Source organism: Neolamprologus multifasciatus, chromosome 7 (genome assembly GCF_963576455.1).
Source record: "Neolamprologus multifasciatus chromosome 7, fNeoMul1.2, whole genome shotgun sequence".
In the NCBI taxonomy this organism is placed as follows: Eukaryota; Metazoa; Chordata; class Actinopteri; order Cichliformes; family Cichlidae; genus Neolamprologus; species Neolamprologus multifasciatus.
In genome coordinates, this window is record NC_140445.1 from 12,714,503 (window position 1) to 12,734,643 (window position 20,141).

At 39.2% G+C, this 20,141-nt stretch overlaps 1 protein-coding gene across 6 annotated transcripts in view; it reads right to left on the bottom strand.

Annotated features, from left to right (window-relative positions):
• The window catches only part of ttc28 (tetratricopeptide repeat domain 28), a 151,845-nt gene that overhangs the window by 70,033 nt on the left and 61,671 nt on the right, over window positions 1–20,141 (bottom strand). For all 6 annotated transcript variants that reach the window (XM_085167549.1, XM_085167545.1, XM_085167547.1 and 3 more), the window contains exons 3-5: window positions 6,904–7,051; window positions 2,249–2,521; window positions 2,041–2,171 (exon numbers count right to left, since the gene is read on the bottom strand). In XM_085167549.1, the coding sequence (XP_085023675.1) occupies window positions 2,041–2,171; window positions 2,249–2,521; window positions 6,904–7,051 (552 nt within the window). The remainder of the gene's footprint in view (window positions 1–2,040; window positions 2,172–2,248; window positions 2,522–6,903; window positions 7,052–20,141) is intronic.

Sequence of the window (20,141 nt, forward strand, 5' to 3'; positions counted from 1 at the left end):
GGTCAAAACAAGTGAATGTATATGAGCAAATTTGAAGTTTGTTCTTTGGTTTCAATACATTTTTATGACAATGTAATTTCTCGCAAAATGATTATATATAATTAAAGTTGTTATTATTGTACATTATATATTTGATCAGCCATCACTCTAAAATATGAAATATATTTAAAATATTTTAAGTTAAGCTCCCAAAGAACAAATCAACAAATCATTGCATTACATAACATGCAGTCACTGCACAGATGCGTCATCACTGTGACAAATTAATTGATTAGACAGAATCGCTTATGTCAGGGAGAAAGTTGAACAGAGATAATTATCTGCATGCCTTTTCTTTATTAAATATTTGATTTTAGGTTGGTGACAGTACCAAATCACAACAACAGTTGCCTTGAGGTGCTTTATACTGTAAGGTAAAGACCCTACAATAATACAGATATCAAATGACCCGTATGAGCAAGCACTTGGTGACACCGGGAAGGAAAAACTCCCTTTTAACAGGAAGAAACCTTAAAACCTTAGGCAAAACCAGGCTCAGGCTCATCCTGTCATGGCTGTGCTGTGGCAGGCAGGATGTGGGACCCAGGTTCAGGACTCGAACACGAAAAGGTAACTTAAAGTGGCAGCTTTATTCACTAGGAAAACTTAGAAACAAAACATAATAACCGGGAGCTAGGAAACTAGGAACTCAGGAGACCAGAAACTAGAAAACAAAGAAACTGAAAAAGTAGGAGCTGACGAGAAAACAAACACGGAGACCAGGAGCATGAAGGAAACAAACAGCACAGAGAGGGTATGACGCGACAATGGGCAGAGGAAAACACAGGGAGTAATGAGGGAATGGGAAACAGAAAGGAAACACAACACTGGGACTAATCTGACGTAACGAGATGGGGAGGAAGCAAAACTGACTACACTGAACACAGGACAAGGAACTATCATTATAAAACAGGAAACACACGAACCGAAATGCAAGCTTAACACAGTGACTGGGGACACATAGAGAACACAGAAACAAGGGAGACTAGACACGAAACGTGGGACACAGCACAGAGTAGACATGGGAACAGAGATTAAACACAGGCTGAGATAGATACTAAGGGAGGAAGGACTACAGTCACTAAGAACATAAGAAATAAAGATAACCAAAACCAGCAACAACAATAATCAAAAAATATAATTCCAGAGTCTAAAACTAAATACTGGGTTGCAGACTCAGTGCCGTGACACATCCAGCGTCTCCCTGGATGAATTGGAAGCAATGACTGAGTCATTGGTTGGAAGAGGTGGTTGACATGAATGAAGTTTGAGGCTTTATGCCTATACTGCTGCCTCCGAGATCCAAAACCAGAAAAACGGTAGAAAATGGATAGTAGGAAAATTTCTTTTTATTGTCATCATTAGAGTTTCACCTAGAGCTGAACAATAGACTGTGAAACTAAACTCCCTATATGAATGTGAACAGTCATTCTGTAGACAAGGGATACGTCTTTTTGGTACCAGACGTTTGGCTGATTTCTGCTTATAATCTGCTTTTGGTCTGAATTGCGTTGTCAAATCATGTTTTTGTTGAATACAGGTAAATGGTACATATGAGGAGCTCTTTAGGGGAGCAAAAGTACATATCCACAGGTTCTGTCGTATGACATTTCAGCTTTTTATTTGTTTTTCTTAATTTATCACCTGTCTTAAAAAAAAGATTTACACCAGCTGGTTGTTTCCTTTAGAGACAAGGTCATCAGATAGTATTAGATGTCAATATACATCTTATATTCTTTTCTCACTTTAAAAAATAATTACTTTCATCAATGTCTTTTTTTTCAATGAGCAGCATACTAAATGTTCTCCTTAAGAATGAAGCTCTTTAGACAAATAACCTGTTGTTAATGTAGTGTCAAGAAACATGTTAATATCCACTTTGCTACACAGCAATTGGACAGTTCTTTCTAACCTGCTTCCTTCAGAAGCAAAACACATTTAAACCAAGATGATGTGGATGTAGGTCTAATGTGTCTTATGAATACATGCATGCAAACTTACTTCTCTGTCCTTGAGCTTCATGGCCAGTACTAACTGGTTTCTGTGATTGGCCAGTGCTTCTCTGTAATTGCTTTTGGAGAAAAGGGCAGAGCCGAGGTTCCCATGAGCTCGACATTCCCCTGACTGGTCACCTGTGGAAGACGAATTTTACCTACACTGTAGCCATTTTCCCACACACCATAAACTACTACTTTCAAGTTTTCCATACCTAGAGTCTTGGTCACCTCCAGGTCCTGTTGCATGTAGGCCATACTCTTCTCTATATTACCTAAAGACCAGTATGCAGAACTAAGGGCAGAGTAGACGGATCCACGCAGCTTTAGTGAGCACGTGCCAATCTTCAGTCCCGCCTCCAGAACTACAGCTGAGGCTCCATGGAAACCATGTGTCAGTAGCTCCTGGCCGATGACGGAGACAACCACAAATGGACTCTTGTCTAGCTTCATCTTCTGCAGCTGCTGGTAGGTGGGCTCAAGTGTGTCTGTGAAGATGTGACAGATAGACAAAAACACACAGGTGATTTAAGAAAATTCAATTATTTCTCATTTTATGTGTTACAAACATTAATATGACCATTCTTAAGCGCCATTGGACAAGATACTGAGTGTGTGGCCTGAAAACTTCCTTGACCCTGTGGCATTCGGCTGTGGGACTGTAGCATCCTGCTGATACAGAAAGAACACTACACCTGCCCTGGCTCTTTTTCCACAGAGAAAGTAAAATAAAAGCAGAAGCCCTGGAACTTCTGTGTTTGTGCTCGTGCACACTTTCAAAGCAACACTATGCACTTTTTAAGAAGTAATATCACACTTACTCTTACAAGTAGAGACTTACATTAATAAGCGATAAAATGCACCCACACTTAGAAGCAATGCTGGTAAAGCCTCATTAGGTCTGGCATGACCCATTTTAAGCTTATGTAAGCACACTTTAAAGTCTATATTGCTCTGTAAGTGCTGTGTAACTTCAGAAAAGTCTGAAGTTAAACAGCACAGAATCTTATATCCTTTTGCTACTATGTTATAGTCTCAGAGCAAATACACAAAAATATGCATCTGCTATCTGATAACAACTACATCTACAAAATTCTGCTTCACAGATGACATTTTCATATAATTTAAGCTAAATGTATGTAGCCTCAAACAACAGTTTTCTATTTAAAGACTTAAAGGACTTAAGTTCCATGTTCCATGTTTTGGAAAGATTGCAGCACATCTCAGCTTTGTGGTCAACTCTGTGTGCAAGCGGGTGCGCGTGTGTCTCCTTCACTATGTGAATATCATAATGAAGCAGACACACAGAGCAGACATGAAGTATAGCTATTGTTATTCAAGTTGATCGCAACTCTTTGGGGTTCTATGCAATTAAACAATCCCTAAATTGGATTAAAAAACAACAACAAAAAAAACCCCCGATTGCTTGTGGAACATCTAGGAGGAAAACAAATCCACATTCACCCATAACAAAGTATGTAATTGAAATTGCTGCTGCCGAAAGGGACTAACTGAAATATTTTTACAAAAACAAATATATCTATTCCAAGTTCAATACCCCCTCCCAACCCCCCCCCCCCAAAAAAACAAAAACAAAAAACAAACAAAACAAAACAAAACAGTTCTCTTGTGTCAAAAGGCATACAAGTCATATTTTGTAGTATTTGAGATGAACTGTAGCAGTTTTCATTTGCATTTTTCGAGTCTTTTATTCTGCTTTGTCAAACTGAAAAGTTTTGTTTATCAGGCTAATCTGAGGGGGACCTAGTAGATAGCGTTCTGTTACAATTGTCTACCCTAGAGGCCTAGAAAGACAGAGGAACCTCCTACTCTTTCATGCTGATAACAATGCAGTTCCTTAGTGTGTTTGTACTACACACTATACTGACATTCGGTCCAACATGTTGCCCTGCCTACTGCTTACTCAAGCATTGCAACTCAATTTTACTTGGAGGCTTGCTTTGAAGATTATAAGAGATCAAGTTTTGAAGGGTGCTGCCCTTGGGTGGGAGAACAACCTCCTGCAGTGCAACAGACCTGCGGGAGAGCTTTGCTGTAGTCCAGGCTGGACTCAGTTATGATATACTGTTTGCTGCTGCCACTGATTCAAACATACTGTCATCATTTTCAAAATGTGCATTTTTTGTTTTCCATCTACTCCATTCTTCTGGCAGCGCTACTGCTTAAACTTTGAAACAATGTCTTTTGTTTTCTGTTGTAAATTTCTAATTTGAAACATGATAAAGTCCATTATCAATAGCCTTGTGCTCAACCCCACTGGATACACAAGTTGGACCTCAAAGGGAAATAAGATGAAGGGAGGTTGGCTGGTGCAAGAACACATGCAAATGCCCAGCTCTAATTCAGATACAGCTGAAGGGCAAAACAACATAATCCAGTGCAAATTCTAGCCTGCAAACCATTCTTGATTGTTTGTACTTTTCCTTCATCTTTGTGTGCTGTTGAGACCTACACATAAAAGTACACTGTGAACTGTGGGGTGGTTAGATCAATGACACATGAGAATCTACCTTGTAAATATTTCATCATGAACCCTGCGAGAAGCAAATTCATGTGAATAAACATAATGATAAAACTAACCTAGACCCTTCAGTTTCCATAGCTCTTTAATTTAAGGATATCTGTGAACTTCCTAAATCTGGAAGAGGACATAATCAGGAATTAATCAGAACACATAATGAGTTTTCTGTGCTTCAGAAGTGTGTACACCCACTGAAATCTTTCAAATGTCAGTTATTACTTCTAGAAATTAGTATTTGGCCTTAAAATCAGCATTCCACCTCTGCGGCCCGCTTCAGCCGCTGGCAATGTGCTGTCTCCATTTAATGAAGCTGCAGTTTACGATCTGTCTAAAATGTAATCTCAGCACTGAAGTGTACCTTTGACTTAATCAAAAACCCACAAAATTCAACACCAATAGAGATGGAATGTAACAAAGTACATATACATTATAATTCTGCTCTACTACATTTCTCAGAGGCTAATGTGCTCATTTATCCCACAGCTCTAGTTGTGTATCAGATTACATTTTTTCATAACCATCTTGCTCAGTGAAAAGCATGTATCTACAGTTTGGGGTTTAATAGTAAATATGATGCATCCCTTTATGGCAGAGAATTCTTTTTCTATTTTACTGGCTTCAATTTAAAAAAAAAAAATTCTCCCCTATAGCCTTTTTTAATTGCAGTTTGGTCCATATAAAGCTATCGAGTGATAAAGCCACCAAGTTTCCTATTTATGACATTCTGTGTTACTGTATTTTGCCTGCTACAAGCCTGTTTAAACACGACACTGTTGTTTATTTGTATGCATGCTGGACATGTGGAGGTCTATAGTGCAACTACAACTGGACAGGTCCAAACACAGCGGTACAGTGGGTAGCAATGCTTGTTCATAGGAAGAAGGTCCTAGTTCAATTCAACTCAATTTTATTCATATAGCACCAAATCACAACAAAAGTCGCCTCAAGGCGCTTTATATTGTACAGTAGATACAGAGAAAAAGTTGCCTGGGGTCTGTCTGTGTAGACTTTGCATGTTTTTTGCCATAGTCCAAAAACATGTTGGCTAAGTCAGCTGGGGCTACAGCTTCCAAACAGTAAGGATAATGGATGGATATTTGGACAGATGGTTGGCTTTCCTGCTTTGGCACAGATTTTATACCAGATGCTCTTTCTGACACAATTTAGGAGTACTCTACCTTACAATCACTGTAATCACATTACATTTTTTCATAGTGCATTATTGTACTAAATTCAATAATCACTTTACAGTAACAATTATGTAATTCTTTGTGTTACAAAGATTATGCCTAATAAAGCTATATTTCTTGAGGGTTCAAGAACTGAAGGAAAGTTCAGCTTCAACAATCAAATCATGTTTATTCATATACACCAGTGCTGCTGCCTGTCAATCAAATTATGTTATGACATGTAAACATAACTTGTATCTAGTTGTTGGTCACTTCAGAGAATCATCACCCTGTTATGCTGTTGTTGTATAAGCAAATTTATAAAAAGCAGCTAGATTGGCTAATCCTTACTCCTTTAATCTGTTAGGTTGTGTTGGGCTCCAGCCTAAATATAAGGCACACCCACAGTCAAGAGCTGAAACAGCATGTGAATCCTGCCTATGTCTCAGAAAAATCTTACCATGTCATATATACATATTCATTTTTTACCTTCCTTAACTTAGATGGCTTCAATAATGTTATGTTGACAGCATTAATACTGTAACTTGCTTCGGAGAGTCCTTGTGTATAACACATCCACTCACTCGCTGTACCTGAATGTAAATAAATATGACTGTGGGAGACACCAGACAACAACAGTCTTTATAATGGGCAGTAGATGTGACACCTGTCACCTCATTGTCAAGAAGATTCATCTGAAGCAGGAATGGATGAGAGTCATTCCTTTACTTCCACAAGTGGATGCTGGCGATGACTACCTTTTATCTCCACGTTTCTCTTTCCGTTCTATCTAAGATGCTTGTTTTATGAATTTCTGAATCTCTCTTTTCTCGATGTATCGCTCTTCTCTCGTATCAAACATGCATCCCTTTCTTTGTGCGGCCTGAATCATCAGAGGGATCTTTTTATTTTTTTCACATCCTAGTCCCAGAGGAGGGCTACTGAATAAAAGAATAAAAGAAAAGTAATAACTTGGCAGTTTCCCTAGTGCATACATCTAACTTTCCTTGCCTACAAGTTTTCCAGCACAAAATTGTAGTTTTCTGCTTATAATATTCTTTTGTTTCTCTCTCCCCTTGTAAATGTGAGTCATGTTGTTTCAGATGTGTTGGCACAGTGAGAGAAAGGCGGAATGAAGTCCGGTGTTAGACATGCCCACCTCTTAGAGGCGACTTCATGGCAGCCTCCACCATACCAACAAGCAGCTGGAGACTCTTGGGGTCTTGGGCGAGGCCGGAAGCGAACGCTGCCAGGGCATCGGCATGACGACCCAGGTACTGTAGGGCAACACCCTGACGAAAGTAAGCCTGAAAAGAAAAAACACAATTATAATTTTTTTTTTTTTAATTTTTACATTTTGTATTTTTTGACATTTTGAAACACTTGTTTATTTCTCTTCTGAGGTTTGTTGAAGTACTGCCAAAATATATAACTGCAGTTTTATGCAAAACAGCAATAAAGCTACACGTATACATAAAAGGGCATAGTGGTGATTAATTTAGCAAAATGGTAAATGGACAGGTACTTATATAGCACCTTACTATTCACTTTCAGCACTTTATATTACAGGTCTTATTCATCAAAGGAGACACGCATTCATACTGCGCTCTTTTTTCTTCTTCTATGCCTAAGTGCTTCTTATCTAACATTCACACACACACTCGCACTCTGGTGTATCCAAAAATATGGTGACACATGGAGTGGAGGAGCTGGGGATCAATACACTAACGTTAGACCATGTTTAATACAAACATTCACCATATTAACACTACATAACAGAACTTTCACTTTAAATGGTCTGTTTGGTTCTTTGTTCACACCATGAAAAGTTAAGTTTAAAAAATGTAATATCCTTATTTATCATATTTATCTCTAAATTTGGATTGTTGCTTTGAAGTCTGACTGTTGAACAAAGACATTATAAATATTACAAGTTTTGTTTCTTCATTTATGTCCTTAACACTTGGGATTCGACTGTACTGTTAGCTCCACTGTTAGGGAATAGCCTCCTGTTCAGCAAGCCAGAAGTCTTTCCATTTTAGATTTTTACATGACTGTAAGAAGGCTCTGAAACAGATACAATAGTTTAAACATTTACAGAACCCATTCTGAATAAGGAGAACAGTTACACTTGATAGTTAACAGAGTTTGGCACAGCTGTTTTTATTCTATGGTTCCAGCAGCTGCATTTGAATTGTTTAAAAGCACACAGAAAACTGTGCTCTTCTCTAAAACATTTTTACTTTAGTCTAATCTACTTGATAGTCCACACACTACTGTACTGTTTGATTTATTTGCACATATGTGTTAGCCATGCATCAATTATTCTTTGTTTTTAATGTGGGGTATCCTAAATGTTCCCAAATGAAACCTGTTCTATTTATAGATTTTTTTATTTGCTTTGATATTTGGTCATCAAACACAGCAAGACATCATTATTCAGTGTCTGAAAAATTCAGGTACATTAGCTGTAGTTGTTGGGTCTGCGCTTCCACAGGCCCCGCTGGTTTAGAGACTTATTCCCGATAATGAAGCAAGATGAACAGCTCAACCAGTTTCAACCAGCAAGGGAAGGATCTCAGAGCAGCCCTTCTGCCCTCGGTGTAAGACCACTTCGAAGAACAATCACCCCACAGCAGCCTTTTATTTCTGTGACACACAGTTTCACAAACACTCATTGTAAAATCCCCCTATGGTGTTAGGCACTAGGTGTGTATGCATGTGCGTGTGTATGTGTATGGATGTGCATGTGAGAGTGTGTGTTTGTGTCTGGGGGTGCGTTTGTGTGACCTCCTGCCCACAATAGGGTCATAAAGGCAGGAAGTTTACTAAACAAGAAAACAGAACCCTCACATAGGATGTGCCCCTATAAAACACTATAGCCTCCTCCACCAACAGGCTGGAGAGGGAGTCAGAAACAAAGGAATGTCTTTGACCATATAGTTTGAACCAAGCCTTACAAATTTGAGTACAATAATGGCAACATTTAACAATTTGACTCCAACAGCAGTAAAAACAACCTTTGGATTAAAAGTAACCTTTTAAGATCAGCGACAGCCCAGAAGTGCTCAGTGATTTTCACATAACCTCAAATAATGAAAAGGTCGAGCACCGATGTGGCATTTACACATTGGTTACACACTCTTTCCATATAACACACAGCAACATGCATTTCATTAGGACCCCTTGTGCATTTCACAGCTGGATTAGAGACAATGCATCATGACATCAGATTCATGAAGACAACTCAAGAGACGGCACGTGCAACACAAACATATCATCTTCTTCTCTCACTGCTGACCTTACTGTAACCTAATTGTCTTGCCCTCTTCTTTTTACTTCTCATTTATCATCCAACCCTCCCTCCCCCCATTTAAGCACAAGCTCTCATGACAGTGAGTGAATTAAGACAAAGAGGAGATCAATTAGATTACATGCTAGCTGCTGTCCCGCCTGCCACTTTCTACAGCCATGCTGTCTTTGTCCCATCCTCATCTTCAGACAGCTTCATTGAAACAAATGGAGTCTGAGGTCAAGTCTCAGTGCAGAATGTGAACAGGCCACGGTGTCATTTCACTGATGATTAACACGAAAGTGATTTAAATGGTTGGTAATTACAGCTGAGGCCATATGCCTTAACACATTATGAAAATGCCTCAGTCAGTCACAGCAGGCTAATATTATAATATTCTTTATTTGTGGAGCACTTTTCAAAAAAGAGTCAAAAGTTAAATTGCTATAAAATATGAAATACTTAAGATGTCCAATTAAAGTGAGTTTTAAGAAGCTAGTTTAAGGTTTTAATGTTGTGGATCGTTGAGCTATCTGAGCTCAACGATCCACAACCTTCCTCATCTACCCATCCCTGGATGGGTAGATTTTTGCCCCTTCACCTTGTGTGTGTGTGTATATATATATATATATATATATATTCTGCACATTGCTTTTTATAAATAAACTGTTGAACTCTTTCTCAGTGAAGCTTTAGTCTGCACCTGAATTCGTTCCATCCGCTTTGACAGTTTTCCAACAGTCTTCAAGGTGTTCTCATCGATGCTGAGCACTTGTTGGCCCTTTTGCCTTCACTCTGCGGTCCATCTCATCCCAGACCATCAGAACTGGGTTTAGGTCACGTGACTATGGAGGCCAGGCCATCTGGTGCAGCCCTCCATCACTCTCCTTTTTGGTCAAATAGCCCTTATACACTCTGGAGGTCATCGTCCTGTTGAAAAATAAATGATGGTCCAACTAAATGCAAACTGGATGGGATGGCATGTCGCTGCATGCTGTGGCAGCCATGCTGGTTGAGTATGCCTTCAGTTTTGAATAAATCCCCAACTGTGTCACCAGCAAAGCACCCCCACACCTCCTCCTCCATGCTTCACAGTGGGAACCATACATGTAGAGACCATCCGTTCACCTTTTCTGTGTTGCACAAAGACATGGCAGGGGGAACTCAAATTTGGACTCATCAGACCAGAGCACAGATTTCCACTGGTCTTTCATTCCTTATGTCTCTTGGCCCAAACAAATCTCTTCTGCTTGTTGCTTTTCCTTAGTAGTGGTTTCTTAGCAACTAATTGACAATAAAGGCTGATTTTCGCAGTCTCCTCTGAACAGTTGATGTAGAGATTTGTCTGCTACTGGAACTCTGTGTGGCATTTATCTGGGCTCTAATCTGAGATGTCAACTTGCAATTTCTGAGGCTGGTGACTCAGATGAATTTATCCTCAGTAGCAGACTTGACTGTTGGTCTTCCTTTCCTGGGACGGTCCTCATGTGAGCCAGTTTAGTCGTACAGTAGATGGTTTTTGTGACTGCCCTTGGTGTTAGCAATTTTCCGAATTGAGTGACCTTCAGTTCTGAAAGTAATGATGGACTGTTGTTTCTCTTTATTTAGAATTTATATTATGGTGAGAACCAATCAGCTAACAGTTGTCAGGGCTGTGAGCTGTGTACCAACCTGAATTCTGCACAACACAACTGATGGTCCCAACCATATTAAGAAAGCAAGAAATTCCACAAATAAACTCTGACAAGGCACACCTGTGAAGTGAAAACAATTTCAGGTGACTACATCATGATGCTCCCTGAGAGAAGACCAAGGGTTTGCAACGCTGTCAACAAAGCATGTTAAAGTGTAGGTATTTTCAGGAATCTAAAATATAAGACATATCTAGAGTTATTTATCATTTTTTCTTTGCTACATAATTCCACATATCTTGTGTCATATATTTGATGTCTTCAGTATGTATCTACTATGCAGAAAGTAGTAAAAATAAAGAAAAACCATTAAATGAGAAGGTGTGTCCAAACTTTTGACTGGTAGTGTATATTTTAAAAATACATTTAGAAATTATAAGAACTCTTTCATTAGAAATATCATAAATGTACTCCAAAATGATTGTCAAATGATGGGTATATAAATACTGAATAAATACTTTAAAGTGGCAGGATTAATTCCAACAGCTCTAAGTCATTACTGATGACAACCACAACTTAAACCATAACACCAGGCAATCAACATCTGTTGATTAAATTAACAAATTTTCTGGTTCTCTTGGTTGTCAGTGATAACTGGATCACATCTTGGAGAAGCTCACTGCGGTCGTGAGTTCTCAGAATCGGCTCTTTGAGCAAAAGAATGACAACATCACGGAGCGTAAGCTCACGGCTCTCCAACGGGAGATTGAGAGACCAGTGTCGGACTGTTAGAACAACTTTGAAATTCCCATGAGTTGTTCGCACTAAAGTAAAAACCACCATCACTTCATGCGGATACCACTTCAGCGCCAGCTGCGGTCTCAAGGCTGAAGCTGAACAACAACACCCTGATACGGACTGTGTTTAGACTGTTCTTCCCATTCTATGCAAGGCCACCCGGGTTGGCTGGAAGACTGTTTACTTAGCCTGGCAGGGCTAAGGACACTGTCTCAGCTGAACTCTGGACATACACACACACACACAGACATATATATACACATGCAGATGTACACTCATCCCCCCTCCCCCTCCAAACGCCTTCGACACTTATTCCCTTCCGATGCTGACGGTGGATCAAGGAGACCAGCGCATTGGCTGCAGGCCCGGATGTACTGTCTACATTGGCTGTCTCTCACCCTTTACCCAACCCTGTTGCTTGTCATGTGTTTCTTTGCTGTATTAATTGTTTTTTCATGTGCTATGTGCAGAGGTGTTTTTCTTTCTGTTCTCAAACTGATCTCCCTATTGGAGCTCAGTCTGGGGGGAGTTATTTTTTTCTCCGTATCTTTCCTCATGTGGTGCTTTTCCATTGTTATACCTCTCTGACCTGTCTTCCCCATGTCATGTTTTTGTGTAATGTATGTATGGTCGGAGGGAAAGATGGCGCCGCCATTGCCTGCAATAGGTCGGCAGCCTTAACATGAAATTTCCCCTTGTGGGACTAATAAAGGTATCTTATCTTATCTTATCTTATCTTATCTTAATAAACTGTGTGTGTCTGGGTCATGCACTAGACTGGGAAAAAATTTAATTTCCATTTGATAATTGTATCTATTGTAAAGTAGTATCTACTACCAGCAATGATGCCAAGTGTCCGTGCTGGTGATAGAGATATAGCAACCTGCCCTCTGACCCTCATGCAGGCTGGGGAGGATAGAAGAGGAGCTAGACTGGGATGTAGTGCTGGGGTGACATATGGACACCCCACCTGTCTGCCTACCTCTACTTAGCACTGCCCCTCAAAACTGTTGCCTTCATGCTGATCTGGCTAGTGTATGGAGGATGCAGTGTTTCTCATTTAGGCATTCATGTTCTATTCTGGACCTTCTAGGAGGAAAATCCAGTCAAAAAGGATAATTATATCAGAGGAGGAAAGTTATAATCACAGTTATGATCATTATCTCTGCATGAGCAGACAAGCAGCATAATGGGTAAGGTTGAGTAGCATGTGTGCGTATGGGAGTGAGAGAGTGAGGGAGAGAGGTGAAATCTATATAGGTGTGTGTGTAAGAACGTTCTACCCCTATCAGTGGCGCAAACATGCCAGATCCAGACAGAAAATGACAGCAGCAAGAGTCTGCCTCCACCACCACCTCCAGCCTCCTGCTCACACACATCCTGCCTATTAGCTCAGTCTGGCTACGCTGCCCACTAAGCACATGCAGGGGGTGCAGACAGCCTTACAGAGAAACACACACAACAACACCACCTCGTGAACACAGAAACACACTCTTGGTATCGTTTATTCATTCTTTCTCTCAGCGGTGTTCTGGAACATCACTGAAAAATCCTGTCAGATTACAGAGTCTCTTCCCAAGCTGCTGCGGTTATGTCTGGTTTGCAGGTATTTCACACTGATTCCCAGTTGAGCACTTAGACGGGCCCTTTAACATCAGCTGACAGGTGAGCTGACATGTTTTCTTTGTTCATACTTACGTAGAACTCAATCATTGTTTATGTTATTAATTTAAATATTTTTATAATACCAAATGATAACCAACAAAGATTTAAGTGAATCTACAGGTCGAATGTTATAGTGAATCCAGAAGTGACCATATGCACCTAAATTTGACTGTATCATGGTAGATGAATAAAAATGGACAAATTTGTTAGGAACTATTTTACGGTAACAAAATTACTTTATATCGTACTTTAAATGTTTAAAAGGTAGCCTGTTGAAAAACAAATTAATTTGATATGGCTGTCATATATTATACCTGTGAACACAAAGAGAGATCCCCAGTGTTTTACTGAATTTGTCATTGACTAAAATAACAGCAAGTCAGTAAAGACCTGTTAACAGACGCCTTTAAAATTACAATTACTGTTTACCTAAACCTAGTGCTGTACTGTACTGCATCAAATTAACACTGCACTACCACAAAAGCCACAAATACAAAAGAAAAAGTTGGCTGGTTGAAATGTCGTTTGCACCAGAGAACTAGATTATTCAGGTTTTTTTATATTTAATATTTAGAGCAGATTGTTTTTCAGTGGTTTCTTGTTTTTTTGATTCATTTCGTCGTTACTGTTTAAAATAAATACGATGTGATAGTGCTACTCATATTCTGGCAGAGTATTTCAGTTAAGTAAAAGTCTAAATGTTTGAGGTGTTGCTGTATTGTGACTTGGGACTTAATATTGCTTTAGGAAGGTGAGCTATTTTTTCCATTCTTTACTTTCATTGCTTTTTAAAAAGTCGTATCCAGGTTTCTGAAAGACCTGTGAAGTACACAAATAAAATGAAACAAAAGTGGAGATGTTGGTGATATCTTTTATCTTTATTTCTCTGAAATTTCACCAATACAGTGAAAATCAATGGGGCTTAGTTTGTAATGAAAGTTTTTATAAATGACATTAGACCAACTTTACGCTTTGATTTACACTTAAATCCCTGTTCAAGATAAGTAAAGATATTAATTAATTAATAATTAAAAAGAAAAATAAAGCAGTTAGAAATAAAGGTAAGGACTCACTAAATATGTGAAATTAGTATAAAATACTGCAATGGACTCTTTTAGTGCTAATCTTGTCTTACTCACACACAAAATCCTACACCCACATTACCTACTACATACACAAATGCTTTGTTCCATCCATTTTAAAAAACAACCAATGACCAAGTTAGAATCACCAACTGACCGAACATGTGTGTTTTTGTAATATATTTATCTGTCTGGCAACTGCTGAGACATTTTGTCTGAAGCAAAGTGTCGAACCAGCAAAAAATGATAGTAGATCGAATCAAAGAAACAAAGAAAATGAAGGTGAGAGATGGTGAGTGAGAGAGGTGTTGTGTGTCAGAGCAAAGGATGCTCACCAGATGAACAGCTGCTTCAATTACTGCTCCTAACTCACATTAATCGAGAACAGATGGCAGCACAAGTGGCGGGAGAGAGAGAGAAGACTGTGAGCAAGAGCAAGAGAGGATCCCATAAACGAGACATGATAGAGATTGATGTCTTTGGAAATCACAAAATCTCCCTCCAAACACACAACAAGACCTTCATTCTCATTTTATCTCGAGCCAACATGGAGTAAAAAAACTCTTTTTTTACCACTTTGTTGCTGACTGAACTGATTTATGTTTTAGAAGCTACAGAACGGCGGGGATCAAAAAGGGGCTAGGGGATAATAGCCACTAAACTTTTAAAATATAGCCAACAAAAGAATATTAGTATGTTCAAAATGAAGTATCATAATTAGTTGATCAGTCCTCCAGTGCCAGCTTAGTGAAAGATGCTATATTATAAACATAACTTAAGTTACAACAAGAACAACATCTGACCTGAGGGAAATTATTCTCTTTGTTGAAAGTTGCTGATGTCACCTGGCCATTGCTAAACAACAGCAGCTTCATTTTGCTAAGCCAATACCCCACCTATTCCACAGTGGGTGATAAAATGACATGCTGTTTGAGTTGTGAGCTGTGTGCTATGTGCTGTAAGACCTACAGAGTGAGATCATTATTTAGGAGCATGAGAGGTTCTGAGGGAGTCATTAAAAACAGCAATCTGTATTGTAAGGATGTCTCTTTGCAGGGTTTAATGCACCTTATTACCAGGCTGAAGTATGATTAAACCCTGTGAATCCAAACGAGCAGATTTCTACAGCAGTGTACAGTTACTCACAGGCTGGGAATTAGCAGCCCTCCCATCTTGCACAGCAGTCTGATTCAAACAGCTTCTCCTAAAAAACTAGTCAGCCTGTAAAGTATTATGGTAGATGAAAATGGTGCTGAGTATACATCTTCACAGAAAACTGGAAACACATAATCCAGTATGGATAAGACACAAAGAGACTAAAGCTGTTTGACAAAAACTGCTTTAGAAAAAAAAAAAATTTGAATCTTTAAATCTGACTTTGTAAGTAGGAAACGCAAAAACATTGGGTGGTGAAGATTAGGAGGTAATTGATCCTGCCTGTCCACAAACAGACAGACATCTTCAGTGGCAGAAATAAAAGTACAATGCCATAGGAAAATAAAACTTTTTGTTGTGAGTCATTCTGCTATTGTTAAACAACTGTGTAGCATCATACTGCAGAATCATTTATTTGTTTGGGTTGGATGTTGCCATGCTATATAAAGAAAGATACAGTAGGCCACAAAGTAGAAAAAGATTAAAACCCCAATTATCTTATCTTCTTTCTGATCATAACTTACTAAATGAACATTATTTGGGTTATAACATAAAACTAGTGAGACCAAAGATCAAGTCAGCAGAATGGTTGTTTTTTTACATAGACCTCATGCAATTTGAGTTTGTCTAAAAAAAAAAAAAGAAAAGGATTCACCTACTGGCAGTCATTAGAAAGGCAGATCAAAAGCACTTCTGCATTGGGACAAGCAACTCCAGTGGTGAAAATTAAAGTCGATGTGCAACTGCCACAAACAGAAGATCTTCAAATCAGTTTGAGGCTGGCTCCAAATGTGAGCTAGTCCCTATACACTCTCAAAATCCCTATGAATCACACACACACACACACACACACACACACACACACACACACACACACACACACACAGTTCCCTGGTTAGTCTGCATGAATATTAATCATTGTTTCACTGGGACACTAGCTAAGATGCAATAATTGAGTTAGAGTAGCCATAACTACCATTTCCACTGGGACCAATAAAGATGTTACACGGCCAGCTGTGGGCTCTTCCACACAGGCCAGCAGAGGCAGTCTAATGGCTTTACAAGTCTGTGCAGTAGAGTGTTTGAGTCAAAAGCCAACCACCAAAAAAACAAAACATTTTTGAGATGGAGATACAGATCCAGAGACTTAAAAAATTTAAATTGAAAAAAGGATTTTTAAAAGCACAAAAGTCAAGGTCAAGGATGATTTCATCTCTCTTTTGTGCATGTGTTCCTGAGTTTGCACTGATGTTAACATGTCTGAGTGTGGGTAACACATGCAGGGTCAACACAGACACCTCTGGCATCATATGTTGAGGGACCACAGAATTTATCCGGATTCAACGATTGAGGCGTCGCTGTCTGTCTGATGTAATCAGTCCAAGGGTAGCCACAGGTCATTAACTATGTTTGGCATGGAAAAGACACAACTGGGCTGCAACGTAGAGTTATTAGTAGACACAGAAGTGTCATTGGTGTTTCCTGGTTCATTTCACTCATTATACACACACCAGTGAATCAAAACACTATGACAAGTCACACATGAAGACAACAAAAATGACATGGTAACAATGGAACCTGAAAAGCTAAGCAACATTATTAGACCATAAAGAGTTAGTTTTCATACTGAGTGTGTTAGTTACAGGAGAAAAGATCTGAGCAACTTGATGAGGGTCAGATCATCTTCTCTAAAACAGTAAGGCTTATCTGGTGTTCCAAGTCAACCAAATGACAGTGGCCCAATAGAAACTATGAGCCATCAACAAATCTGATCCAGACTTAAAGAAACTATATTTCAACTTGTTTATACTATAAATGTCTGCTCCCACTAAAACATGCTGTTAAAACAAAAATATTGTCAGTTTCAAAAATCCTAACTGTTTAAGACATATCAGGGCATATGATACCACAGCTATAAATGCATAGATTTCATGAAGACAGACCAACACAACATATTACACAGGACACATTTCTTTAAAATAATCCAGTACTTTACTCAATTACTCCCAGGAGAAAATAATTTGTTACGGTACTTTTCATATTACTTATGCATTTCTCTGTAAAATGACTTGAAACACACTGCCTCATAATTACCATTTATCAATATAAACCTATAGGCTACAGTCCCACACACTGATATGGAGGTGGCTATCTTCGGCTGTATCCCAATTCAGGTTCTGCAGCCTTAAAGTACGCAGCCTTAACGGTACACACGGGCCGCATACTCAAAGACCGTAAGGCTGGAAGTGCGAGGCTTGTGAAATGGGACAGTCTAGCCTCCGTTGCGCTGCCCAGGTTGCCAAGCAACCATGATACTAACAGCTGGAAATGTTTCATACAGCTTTGTTTGACAGAAATGAAGGAGAAAATCTTTTGTTCATTTGTTTGTTTGTTTCTACATGAGCTTTGATTTGATAAGTATCTGAGGCTGAGACCACGGGACTGTGAAATCATGATTATTGGGCCTCATTTCTGTACTGAACAGTCATTTTAAGATTAGCTAGTAAATAATAATTAGCTGATGTTGTTCATGAGACTAAAGTCATCTCACTTTGGTAATGTAAATATAATATGGCCAATATTAAAGTTATTATTTCAATCATTATTAGTTATTACAGCAGTGAATGAACTCTGTTTCAAATACTGAGCTTCAGTAAAGATTCAAGCTGCATTTATTTATATTTCCTGTCACCTTAAATCTTCACTCAAAGACAGGTTCCTTTTACACTGCATATATAAATGCATTATATATAAAAGACAGATATTGTTGTTTTAATATGTTGGCATTACTAAATTTCTCTCAGTACTTACTTTAAATATCCATGAAATCATCATATTCTCTGAAAGATTAAGGTCAACTATTGAACAGCGTATATTTTAAAATAAAGGCTGTAAAACCAAGTTAGTACAAACATCACTAATGTCACATAACTTTCCCAACATGTGGCCAACAGTAATGTAATGTTAATGTTCTTCGTTATTAAACATTTCCACATAAATAAGTGACATAATATTCAGTACTTACCTACTTACTACAAGTTTACTCTTTGGCCGCTCCGCTTCCGCCTTTTTTTTTTTTTGGCAAAATTATCCACACCCAATGCCGCGCTAAGCATTCTGGGGTATGTTGGGCCACGAAGTCCACACCGCCACATCCTTGCAATTCGGTCCCCTTGAACTTTTCCACATTTTGTCACATTACAGCCACAAACATGAATCAATTTTATTGGAATTCCACGTGAAAGACAAATACAAAGTGGTGTACACGTGAGAAGTGGAACGAAAATCATACATGATTCCAAACATTTTTTACAAATAAATAACTGAAAAGTGGGGTGTGTGTAATTATTCAGCCCCCTGAGTCAATACTTTGTAGAACCACCTTTTGCTGCAGTTACAGCTGCCAGCCTTTTAGGGTATGTCTCTACCAGCTTTGCACATCTAGAGACTGAAATCCTTGCCCATTCTTCTTTACAAAACAGCTCCAGCTCAGTCAGATAAGATGGACAGCGTTTGTGAACAGCAGTTTTCAGATCTTGCCACAGATTCTCGATTGGATTTAGATCTGGACTTTGACTGGGCCATTCTAACACATGGATATGTTTTGTTTTAAACCATTCCATTGTTGCCCTGGCTTTATGTTTAGGGTCGTTGTCCCGCTGGAAGGTGAACCTCCGCCCCAGTGTCAAGTCTTTTGCAGACTCCAAGAGGTTTTCTTCCAAGATTGCCCAGTATTTGGCTCCATCCATCTTCCCATCAACTCTGACCAGCTTCCCTGTCTCTGCTGAAGAGAAGCACCCCCAGAGCATGATGCTGCCACCACCATATTTGACAATGGGGATGGTGTGTTGAGAGTGATTTGCAGTGTTAGTTTTCCACCACACATAGCGTTTTGCATTTTATCCACAGAGTTCCATTTTGGTCTCATCTGACCAGAGCGCCTTCTTCCACATGTTTGCTGTGTCCCCCACATGGCGTGTGGCAAACTGCAAACGGGACTTCTTATGGTTTTCTGTTCTGCCAACTTTGTGCAGTGCACGACTAATAGTTGTCCTATGGACAGATTCCCCCACCTGAGCGGTAGATCTCTGCAGCTCATCCAGAGTCAACATGGGCCGCATTGGCTGCATTTCTGATCAGCGCTCTCCTTGTTCGGCCTGTGAGTTTAGGTGGACGGCCTTGTCTTGGTAGGTTTACAGTTGTGCCATACTCCTTCCATTTCTGAATGATCACTTGAACAGTGCTCCGTGGGATGTTAAAGGCTTGGGAAATATTTTTGTAGCCTAAGCCTGCTTTAAATTTCTCAATAGCTTTATCCCTGACCTGTCTGGTGTCTAAATCCAATCGAGAATCTGTGGCAAGATCTGAAAACTGCTGTTCACAAACGCTGTCCATCTAATCTGACTGAGCTGGAGCTGTTTTGCAAAGAAATGTAAAAAACGTTTGGAATCATGTATGATTTTCGTTCCACTTCCCACGTGTACACCACTTTGTATTTGTCTTTCACGTGGAATTCCAATAACATTGATTCATGTTTGTGGCTGTAATGTGACAAAATGTGGAAAAGTTCAAGGGGGCTGAATACTTTTGCAAGCCACTGTATGTGGTGTCTTGATAAACTGAGCAGATATTTGAAGTTTACACAGTTACATTCTCACCTGAAAATATGTTAAACGTTTATTTTGTGACCCAGAAAGAATAATAACAGTAATATTAAAACTAACTAGCTGCCACCATTGTTGGAAACTGAGCAGGGCCGCGATGGGCCGCACTA